Source organism: Osmia lignaria, chromosome 5 (genome assembly GCF_051020975.1).
Source record: "Osmia lignaria lignaria isolate PbOS001 chromosome 5, iyOsmLign1, whole genome shotgun sequence".
Taxonomy (NCBI): Eukaryota; Metazoa; Arthropoda; class Insecta; order Hymenoptera; family Megachilidae; genus Osmia; species Osmia lignaria.
This window is the reverse complement of record NC_135036.1, coordinates 4,484,174-4,496,685: the sequence shown is the minus strand read 5'-3', so window position 1 is coordinate 4,496,685 and position 12,512 is coordinate 4,484,174. Positions and strand designations below refer to the sequence as shown.

At 28.0% G+C, this 12,512-nt stretch overlaps 1 protein-coding gene across 3 annotated transcripts in view; it reads right to left on the bottom strand.

The window, feature by feature from the left end:
• Positions 1 to 12,512, bottom strand: part of Ca-alpha1T (Ca[2+]-channel protein alpha[[1]] subunit T) — a 126,721-nt gene that overhangs the window by 70,550 nt on the left and 43,659 nt on the right. For all 3 annotated transcript variants that reach the window (XM_076688459.1, XM_076688457.1, XM_076688458.1), the window contains exons 5-6: positions 10,501 to 10,598; positions 8,441 to 8,612 (exon numbers count right to left, since the gene is read on the bottom strand). In XM_076688459.1, coding sequence (XP_076544574.1) covers positions 8,441 to 8,612; positions 10,501 to 10,598 — 270 coding nt within the window. The remainder of the gene's footprint in view (positions 1 to 8,440; positions 8,613 to 10,500; positions 10,599 to 12,512) is intronic.

Genomic DNA, 12,512 nt, shown 5'->3' with positions numbered 1-12,512 from the left:
TGAATGTGAATTAAAAGGTAACAAATAAAACTATATTTCTAACAATTATCAAATTAATTGGTTTAGTAATTGGAGGGTAATTAAGAAACAAAAACACAGTGTTTCATTGTGTTAATGAGGGTTGATATACATAAAAAACAACTCGGTAAATTTTGATTCTAAAAAAAATAATGCAATCTGCATATAAATTGATCTTAATACAAATTCTATTAACTGGGTCGTACATGTAAAAGACAGTAAGTATGTAAAACCGAGGAGCATGCAAATAGATGCTAACGAAATTTGAAGAAAATTAATATATTTACTAACTTCTTTAAATAAAAATGAAAATTCGAACCCATTTAGCTAACAAAGTTGTTAAATAAAAATAAAAATTGATTTTGCAAGAAAAAACAACATTCATTAACTGTAGGCTCATTGTTACTATATAAGAAAACTATTACTGAAGAATAATAAAAAAGTTTATATGAGAGAGTGTATCTTTTTACAAAATTGAATATTTTCATTTTCTGTCACCAAATGCAGCCATTCTTCTAAATTGAACAAATTGTTTTGAAAAGATATGAAATTAAGTTTTTAGATTATTCGTTTAATTTTGTAAAATTACTACATTTTGCGACAAAAAATATTTGTAACTGTCTTGTATCAAAAAAATTAGTTTAATTAAATAAATAGTGTAAAATAAAGTGTACAGAATTTTGCAAAAAGTGCAATAAAAATTCCAAATTAAATTAATCCAGAAGCAAAAAATCACGTTTGAAAATTAAAGATTTTGTTTCTTAATTTTCAATTTATTACACCGAAATTTACTTTTGTATTAAAAACATAATTAGTATCAGTTTTTTAAATTCAGAGTTCCATTTCTATAATTTAATAAGTTTTTAAAGTCGTGAAACATATTTAATTAATTTCAATAATTATGTAAAATATCTATAACTGTTTAGAAATTATCAGGAAAACACTATCCAAGATATATGTATAAAATTTTAAATAAAATGTTTAATTATAACAGTTATTTCGTATATTCATAACAATTTTTAAGAAAAAATTATCAAAGATATGGATGATCTTTAATAAACAAAAATTTGTATTTTTTTTTTCAACCTGTTGCAGTGTTCGATTCTCTTAAGGCAAAGAAATAAATATATACATATGCATGTGGCGGACGCATGTATATACATATATGCACATATGGATGCATGTCTATGCATATTATGCGATTTATAATATATAGACTTAGATATGCATATCACATTGTTCTCTACTAGAGCTTACTAAATGCGTGATCGAACCGAGTACTCGTCCGAAAGTAACCTGCAACAGCGAAACAATAGCCTGTCACAGTCCCCTACGATCATGTACTTACGTTTAATATTTAACTTTCGATTTATCGTGACAGAGAAAACACAGTTCTTTCAGATCCCTTCATCCTTCCTTTGTTTTTTTTTCACAAAGAAGTAAAATAAATAAATTGCTTTAATTTTTACGTTGGAAACAATTTTTCTGAAACTTAACAAAGCTACCATTTTTATACTCATCTAATCATTGTACATGCAACTTTTCTTTCTCTATAAAAAATTTATAAAATAATTTTGCTATGGGATGAAACGCGAAACAGTGAATTAAAAAGAATTTAATCATATTTAAATTTCAAACTTTGATTAATTGTTTGTTGTTGATACTTTTTCGCAATTTTTTTGATATGGCTATATTACAGAATGAGTTAACAATATTTCACTTTTCAAGCGAACGGATTGCACGTAAAAAACAGCTATGGATATCGATTTTATTTAGATGAATGTCTATAAATAAATATTAAAAGGAAAACATAAACACGAAAAAGTATTGAAGATTGAAAGAGCTGAAACCGAGTTTTATGATTTTTCAAGTGATGCATATTGTATGAACTAATAGAATTCATCGAGCTTTTTTTTTTATTTCGCTGAGCTTTTGGTTCGATAAATATGAAAAATAATTCGTTTCTAAATTAACTATCGACACGAATGAGATTTCCATTTAATCGATCTTTTCAAATTTTGATAACATTATTGAAATCATAGTTGAAATATTACGAATATTATTTATTATAAATGTAATGTTAAACACTCAAGTAGATAAATAATACTGAAAATTTATACAAGCTATACAAGCTTTGATTGCAAATATTTTACAGGATGATTCAAAAATAGGTGGCCAAGTCAACAAAATTTAATTATAAACTCTCTTTTCAAGTTATAAATAATTTCTATTCATAGTATTTATAAAAATGAACGTCTATTTAATTTTTTCTTAATTAAAACAAAAGATAATAGTATTTGTAAGTAGATCAGTGGACTGGTACACTATTGAGCAAAGTAGGCTTCTCTATTTAATATTAATTCAAATTCTCCCGCGTAAATATTTGTACGCAAGTGGTGGGGAGCCACAGACCTATATATGAGACCCTCTCTCTTATATCGTCAGTCTCCCCGAGCCCCCCTATGGGGAAGGGCAGTTGCCCGGGACAAAGGGAAGTCTACCATGCTCGATACTGCACATAGAAAAATCGCAGGAAATCTTTTAAATTATCATTCACACTTATTTATTTTTTTATTGCAATTTCATTAATTTCTATTATGTATTTTTCTATTGCTATTTCGTTAATTTTTATTTACGTTCTCAGTCTATCTTTTATCACTTTTTTATTACAATTATGAAAACAGTGTGAAATTAAACTGCAAAAGAACAATATATTAAAAAATTTTATTTAAATTAAAAAAACTTTAAGGAATGATTTCACCCTTTTAGATTGAATTTCAAGAAAAAAAGGAAAACTATTTCTTGCATAATTCAATGTCTACTACAATTCCACAAAGATTCATTAATCAAAATTTTCTGGCTAGCAAACTTTCTTTGTAAGCAATAAAAGTCATTCTGAATTCATTGCGTATGTAAAATTCCAGAATTTTTATAAATGTGACAAATATCGTAAAACTTTCGAGAAGTAGTCTACTTCTTTAACGAAGTGCTCTTCTCGAACTTTCTTGGAAAGAAAAAGTGTTTATAAAAGTATTTTTGCTCATTTCTTCATATGACTCTTTGAGCTTGAAGTTTTTAACATTTTGCCACCTACTTCTGAAGTAGTTCCTGTATACCGTGTGTCTTTCACAACATTTTGCAAAAAAAGCAGTCAAGGTTTAACGCTGAAATATTCTTCGCGCAAATTGTTCAACAGTATTTTGTAAAAATGTTGTGAAGAACGAAACTAAGCCAATAATATTGTTTTTCATTAAAATTAATATTTCATTATTAACATCATATTATAAATTCAATTTGTATATGATTTTACAACTCTTGCAGCTTAAGAAACAATAGTAATTTTTAGTTAAACAATTCAGTACTATCATCGACACCAAAAAATGTTATAAATGTTTTAAAAATATTATAAAAATTCAACAATAAACATGACAAAAAATTTGGAATAGAAAATAAAATATTGTAACTAATAAACTAAATGTAATAAAATTAAAACATTAATTGTTTCTGAAGCTGAAATAGGTGTAATAACAATGTTACAATTTTAATAATTGTGTAATAATTTTCTGGAAAACTGGTTTCATTGGTTTAGCTTTACTCCTCGTTATAATTAAAAATATAAAAAATGAATAAAAAAGGAAATTCAATGTATTTATTAACAAATTCGGTCCATGGATGAAACTTCCATTACCTAAGATTCATCATGAAAATCTCATGATTCTCTGTGAAGTTTAATTATATCTGATGATTGTTATTCTTATATAAAATAAAATTAAAAGAAAAATTATTACAAATACTCACACATCAATTGATATAATTCTGATTTTAATTAAAAATTGTATCAGCCTTCATTTTTTCATTGAAATTTATTCAAAAACCAAATTTACAGTACCAATGATTTCATTGAAAAAATATTCCAAAAGTCGTTTACATAAACAACAAAAACAGCAGAAAAAGAAAAATGTATAGGAGAAGCAAAGTATAAAAAGCGACTTGTTATGTGTAATTCGGCGTGCTCATACGCACGTACGACGCCTAAGTTGATACTTATACATGGTGTACAAAAAACAATGATCATGGCTTATGGAAATGATTTTCCATATAATGTCTAATGGACAATTTTTGAAAATGTCTAACACAAATTTAATTTGAACCTCGAAGTTGTCTTTGAATTCTACATATTCTATAACTTATAGAAAGATAAAAAGTTCTAATGAAACAGTACAAATAAACTATTTAAATTTTGCAGAATTTTCTTCTCCAGAAATCAATATCTTTTAAAATATGATATATGCAAATGTGAGATATGACTTCTTCAATAATAAAAAATATTTATAATATTTTTTCTGTCAAAGTTGACTGAATGAATCTTTTTCTCATTCAATGAGTTTCAATTATTCAAATTTTACAATAAGTAAGTATTGACAAAAGTTTTATTGTAGTAAAAATTTCTGAAAATGTGTCTTCTTTCTTACACACAAATTTTCACTGTACAAAATTCACGATCTTCACATTTGTTCATACAGAATTATTTATTAAAATTCTATAAATTATTATTTTTAGACCAAGTCACCGTCACTCGAATTAACAAACAATCTTGAAATATTCATTTCTCTGCGACAGAATTTGAATCAAAATATTTAAAAATGGAAGCGAATTTGGTTGTCCACCTAATATTTGTAAATCATTAACAAAAGGACAAATCACTATCAATTTTCAATTCAACACTTCTAACTTTTTAATAAAATTATCCTAACGCATATTCGAGCAATTTAAAAAATTTAATTGTACATTTTTAATATTTAAACTTTTTAACACACCCTGTAGATAGCGCATCATAACAGAAGCGTGGAAATTCTGTGGAATTTGAACAGTTTATTCTGAGAGAACGGTTCATTTCCGTTGTGCGGTTCCGCTTGAATCTTTTTTTATCCTCTTAAGAAATGAAATACAGAGAAATTCAATTTCAGAATGTTAATTAATTAATTTCATATCTGGCTCTATCTTTGTGAATATTTATATAATATTTCGTGAAAAATCATCTTTGGAAGTCATGAGCATTACTTTTGATACGACCTGTACATTCGCGATTCCTTGTATTGCACCATCTGCTGGAAATAGAGTACGGCCAACGTTTATCCGTACGCGATATAGCATCTGTACGTACACGTGTTAACGTTCACTCGATGAGACGGTGCTACCAGCAAAAATTGGATCAAAGACAGAAGAAACACAGAGAAAGCTAAAAGAAGACAGACAGGAATTCGATGCAGGTTAACCCCTTGACGCGCTGTTTAACTAACCCTCGGATGGCAGATACAAATCTGCACTCACTCGATGTGTAATTTAACAATATATTATTATTGTTATAACAATTAGAAAATTAGTTAATGAAAATTAGATCCAAACTGTAAATTATAGTAACAGTAATATATATTATTAATTATAATTCAATAACAATAATATATATAATTAATCATAATAACAATAATGTATATTATTACTATTAATATTAGTAATTAATATCAATGGAAATAATATTATTGTTATTACAATTTTTGAATCTAATTTTCATTATTTAAATTTTATACTACCTCATTAATTTATAAAAGTCCTTCATTAGGAAATTTGGACCCATGCATAATTGTATACTTATCTCAGGTATGGGTCATAATTAACCCCGTCAGCGCTGTTCGAAGGTTAAAAGTCATTTCTTTGTAGACAATATACAATTTAGCAACTTCATCTAACGATAAGTTTTTATAATGATTAACAATATTTAATTGTATGTGATTTTAGTTCATGACAGAAAATTGAAAATATAAATATAAATACATGCACTCAAAACGTAATGTACCTGCAAAAGTACTTACAACGTCATCTATGATTTTGTAAGTTTAATAGCTATTGCAGAATATATAATTAAAGTAATATTTATAACTTGAATCAATCACGTCAAAAATGATTACGTAGTAAGACACTTTCGTTATAAATTGAGAATTTTAGTAGATGATTGATTAGAATTTGTCTTTCAAGTGTTTCGTGACTATAAACTCACAATCAGTCGTGTCTGTTCAGTGTTTAGGCGGGAATATAATCGTTTCAGAAGCATTTATTATTGCCTGGAACTTCAATCTACGTTATCTAACTCTGTGGTAAAAAAAAAAAAAATGATCTAATCGTAAATCACATTTTTTAAATTGAAAAACACAATGTTCATATGTTAAGAAGCAAACAACTAAAATAAAAAAAATACTTCGCTTCAAAACAAGAATACTTATAATAAAGAAGTATCAGAAAAAGAAATATAAGTCCAAGAAGCTTTAGTACAATAAAATATTTTTGTTGCAATAGGATTAATATCGTATACTTTATACATGATGTCTCATTCCACTTTTTTTTGTTTTGTTTTTAAATGTTTTAAATTATACATATTTACTCTAAGGACAACAAATTAAAATTCCAAACTTTAAGTACTGATATTCTAATATTAAAAAGTAGTACTAATTATTCCTGACAGAAAAATAACATTCATTATCTCTCCTATTTTGGATTTCCATCCTTAGATACTCGAATTTTGAAATATCCTACATTCTCCTCCGACATTAATCCGATTATGAAACTATTGAGAATTACTATGAACATTTATGCAAATAATCCTTAATATATGTAATTTTAAGTTATTTTAACTTATTTAAAATGAATAAAAAGCAAAAAAGTCACATTTTTCGATTAAAATAAAGTAGACGATTAGAATAAAAATTTAATTTATAAAATTGTATATTAAATTATTATTTGTTAGTTTTTAACTAATGAAACTGATTTAAACTGATGAAACAGTGAAAATTGGCTTCTGATCAAAATGAACTATGATTTAATAATTTAATATAAACAATGATGAAATTGCAATATGTCTTCTTTAAAGAAGAAAAAGCTAAGTTGCCAAAATTATAGATGACGTTGTAGTTTTAAAACGGAATGTAAATATAAAGATACCTACTTTGAAGGGATCTCTCTAGTATGGCACCTTTAAAAAACTAGTTTCTTTTTTTGCATTATTTTGCAATTCGATTATTTCAAAAATATTATTCCGAGGCATTCTGAACTTACACAATAATAGTAAGTGCGATAAGATTATTTTTTAAATTCTTTTTTTTTAATTGAGTAACAAAAACCAATCGTACAATTAATTGCTTTATCCCTTTGTCCCTTTGTTGCTTTATCGATTCACCCAGAATTAGGTCAATCATTTACAGAATTCAAATTTCGCTACTCAAAAGGCATACCTTTTATTTGCAGAAGTAAAGGGTTTTGTCACGTGTCGCCATTTTTTTGATTTTCCAATAATTTTCTTTTATCTTAAGCATAGGTATTTATAGTCATACTTTTTTTAAGTTTTTCGTTTCGAGCAATTCCTATATGAAGGATACTTTTTGCCTCCCCCCTCAACCTCCGAGATAATTGCTTTTATTTGGTAAAAATTTTGAATATTCTTAAAACCGATAAGAATGAACTTATGAAATTAAATTACTAAAAAGCTCAATAATTCTTTTTTTTTTAAAGCTGTTATAATAAAGAGATCCCTTAAGAAACACAAGTTAGTTAAATATTATGGGAATATACACCAAAATACTGTTACTGTTACTGTAATTACTACTAGCTATAAACAGAACGAAATGTAAGCTAAAATTTATCAAATAGCTCTTCGAATCTCATTACATATTAAACGCCATTTAACGTCAAAGGGTTAAACGTGATGATACAGATAAGCAAATTTATTAAATCGTTGCATATTAAATATCCAATTTAATGACATAAATTATAAAAGTATTGTAAAATAACACTGATGCCACATTAAAGTACCATTTAATTCAATTTAATTTATAAATTTATAGAATTTAAAGTAACTACGGGACCCTTTCATTAATTATTTTAATATAGACTGATTGGTTATTTTAACGCATTGACGACTAATGTCACATATTCGTGGTTTATACTTTTAACCTTTCACTAGATTATTCTTTACCTTATTTTTATCCACTCTGTGGAATATTAATAACAATTCAAAAATTAATAAAGGGTACCCGGAATTTTTGAATTCTTATACACCTGTCAGTAAACCCGTATATCGTCGGAGGAATAATTAACACCTAATGGATGGAACATGTAGATTTACGATTTTTCATGCTAACTTTTTAAGACGCGCATATTTTAAATGTGCAAAAATACTCTCAAAAATACCCTCAAAAAAGCCTTCAAAAATTCCCAGCAATGGAGAAAGAGGATTGGAAACCAACCTGTCCGTTAAGTGTTAATGAACATTGTTTCGAACAAATAAATTGGGCATTTAATTTGCAACAATCCGTCGCTATTTAAAAGAGCAATAAGTGAAATGAGATAGAAATCATGATTGTTGCCAACTTACTCGGGATATTTGACGTTGGGTAGAGCCTTTAGGAAGCACCGTTGACGTAAGATGCCCTCCCACAGTTGCACACCGACGATACCGAATATAAAGAAGACGAAGAAGCACAGCAGCAGCACATTGCCCAGCATAGGAAGAGTGTCGAGTAAAAGCATCACTAATATCCGCATACCTGTTCAAATCCAAACATCACAAGGATAAAGTTACATCTTCAAAGAAAAATGAATCTTCTGTTCATTGTTCCTCTTTAGGACGTTTCTATTCACATTCTGAGGGGATGAATAATTACATGCGTATCCGGTAAAAGGAGCGTGTTTTCATGAGTATAAATACCAAATCCCAAGGAAAATTAAGGATGCTATAGACAACCAGGTCAAATCGGTATATTGTGGCTCCAAATTAATCTCTTTGTTATTTATTCATCTGAATCGTTAGGGAATAAATTTCAAGGTCATTCTTTTAGATACTATATTGGTATATGAAAATATCCGAACAGCATATGTTCAGAGTTAAAATAGAATTGGTTGCAGTTAAAATAACAAATTAGAAAATGTAGTTTTAAGAGAAAGTGTATAGGGACCTACATTAATATTGCAATAATTATTGTTTTATAAGATTTTATGAATTATTGGCTACGTGGCGGAAGATACAGAAAGAAGAAATTTAGAAAATGAAAATAATATAAAATACAGAATTAAATTAAAATTGTGGCTCTCTCCATGGTCCGCCGTCCGAGAGTTAATGCTTTTTGTATTCATTTATGATTACGTTAAAGAAGTAGTTGTCACATACCTAATGTGATAAGGTATTTATTTTAATAGATAATTAATATGGATATTTTGTGTATAGTGAAAAAAAAACGAAATGATTGTAAATTTGGATTTTTCAAAAATATTTGCACAGTTATTATGTTCTGCAATCTACAGTAATGGAGAAAACCATAATACATCCACATTATATGTTTCAACTAACTCGTTGATTCTATTTTTTTTTTTATTTTCGTACCTTTTAATTCATGTTTCTATTAATTCTCTCATTAACACTGTACCATAAATAGAAGTGAAGAAGTGCAATTTCGGATTATTTTGAAGATTAACTTGCACTCCACCATACGCGTATCCAACAAAAGAATTTAAATTTGGTTTTCCCGGTAACGAGCTTGTTTTTGCACGAACAAAACTGTTTCGTTATGTACGTATCAAGGGTATGCAAATGTTTCCATCGTCCACGTATAAATAGCAGTACGAAGTATTTTTATTATATTAATAGTAACTTTTAACTTGAACTCTGCTTGAACACAGAGCCTGGGTCAATCGTGACCCAAACTTACAATATGTATATAAACCTAAAATCAAATGTATCATTTTTAAACGAAAGGGTTTCACATAGTGGAGAAATAATTTTTAAAAGAGCAGTGTAAAATTTAGTAAATTAAAATAATATGAAATACAAAATTAAATTAAAATTGGGGTTCTCTACATTCTACACAGTCCGCCATCCGAGGGTTAATTAGAGCAAACATGACATTTCTCACAATATAAATTTACCATTTTATATTATAAAAAGCAACTGGTAAAACATTAAGAAACTATTATTATTATAATTATAATTTTTTACAATAATAATTAATAATCGTCCTAATTTTGTAGATAATTTGAATTTGAATAGTTACAGATAGAATTTTGAAATTGTTTATTTTGTAAATCGAAATTGCAGCCAATCGAATAATTAAATATTAAGAGGAGTTGTAATATTTTTACTTTTTATTTCTAACACTACAGAGTTTTATTATAATCGTAGACACATCACAGGACAAAATACTGATGATTCCTTTTTAAAGCGCGCTGTAGGTGGGATTAGAAATGATGAAAACAATTGCATATTCCTATAATAATGATAACGACTTTTTTTACGCGTTAAAGAAGTACATGTACCGAATTCATTTTCTTTTATTGATATTGGCATAATTCGCTGGAAAATTAAATAACACGATCTTTCGGGTATAATGAGGTCAACAGCTTTGAAGGAATAAAATTTTATAGGGTAGTTTCCATACTCACTTGGAATTCTGTTGATGGCACGTAAAGGTCTCAGGACTCGTATCGTCCTTATCGCCGACAAATTCATATTTTCCACGTTCAAGCAGTATTCCAGAGCTCTGCAATAAAAAAGGAAATAAAATTTCTCTTGCTTTCTCGTCAACATTTGTCAGGCTTTATTCATCAAATTCAATCGTGAATCAAACTTTTCAATAAAATTGATACTAGGAAACAAATTGCTTTGAAAAAAGAAAATATACGTCACTGTGGTGATGATTCTAGAATACACAAGAAGATATTATAAGCTGAGCAATTTTTTAATTTTTTAAATGAAATTATTTCCTTTTTTTGTCAATAAAAAAAAATACATATTCTTTATGAAAAACAATTCTCATTGTACATAAAATTTTATGAACAATAATATGTATTTTATTTACATTTTAATAAAAACAAAAAATTTTAATTGCATAGACTATGCACAGTTATTATTGTTAATCTCTAATGAACTTTTTAAAAAGAATATATATTTTATGTAAATCTCGACTATAACTTATTTAACTGATATTCAAAATTGAATTTAAAAAATTGATTTTTAATAGGTTAAATAAAATTTTTAAAAAAATTTTTTTTCTCAACAGATTTGATTTAATTTATAGTTGAGTTAAGATTTCTGGGGCCCAAGGCTGGGGTCCAAGGTTGATAAATTTGATTCAAAAATTGAAATTTATTCTAAATAAAATTAAATAACACTTAATCGTAAAGAAAAATAACACAGTAGAGTAACAGTATAAAATAGACGTATTAAATTTTACATGTTTCCTTTAATTTATAAACGTTTACGGATTTTTAGGGCTGTTGTATATTAAATCTAATACTTGCTGCTCCTCCTTTTTTCCATGAAAGTTTAAATCCTATTTGACGTACATTATATTAAGAGGTAAGATAATATTGAATGGTGTTAAAAGCTATTTCATTCTGTACCTCTAGTGTACTAAAGGACAGATATAGAAAGTTTTAAAGAAGAGGATCTATTTTTGCAATATCATTTGGATTTGAAATTTGTAAAATTAGAGTGGATTATAATAAATGGAAGCTTAAAACGGAAACTCTATGGAAAATGGGACCCCGGGGTTATATCCCCCCTTACACCTCTCTTTCATCCTCCTTGATTCAGCGCTGAAGTTATCAAGATTGCCTCTGAGAAAACAGTATACAGGGTGTCCCAGAACTGGGGTAGGACCCGTGGAGGGATAATTGCTGAGGTGATTCTAAACAACTTTTTCCTTTGCCAAAATGTTGGTTAAGGCTTTGTTTTCGAGTTATTAACGAAAAACACTGGCCAATCAGAGCGTGCCTTTAGCGCAGGCTGAACCGCAACAATGGCTATGCTCTGCGTAATAGGATTCGTTGTTCATGAGCAACCAATAATTCGATACTATTATTCCTTTCTTTTTTTAAAGAAAAATTCATTATTCGAATCCTATTATACCGACGAGGTGCTGATGCACTTGATTACGACCACGGCTTAAAAATAATGTTAAAAAGCTAAAGGTAAACAAGATTTGAAAAAAAAGGCGCACATGTGCGCGTGGACGCGTTAACTTTCATTGGGCAGAAAGGGGCCGTTAGCCCCTTAGATAATGCCGCTCTCAAAATCGAGGGAAAAATATCAATCAATCAAACACTCGCGTGTCTCCAGCCGTCCTCGAATCATACTCCATAATCATTTAACATTCTTCACTTACATTCAATTTCACAAAGGTAAAGCAAGCGAAGTTAAATCTTCGATGGAAAAATGGGAAACCATCGTAAATTTCATATTTCATGACTTACAAACACCATCATACACACTAAGTTGTACAAATCAAAGAAAATAAACTTTTATTACAATTAAATTCCACAAAACACACCAAGTTGTGCAAATCAAACAAAATATCTTTTCCCAAAGAAAATTCAACAAATTAAATTGCGTTACAATTTTTCTTCAAGGTTCTGTGCAGGTCTGGTCAATACCATCCGGAACATTTGGCAAC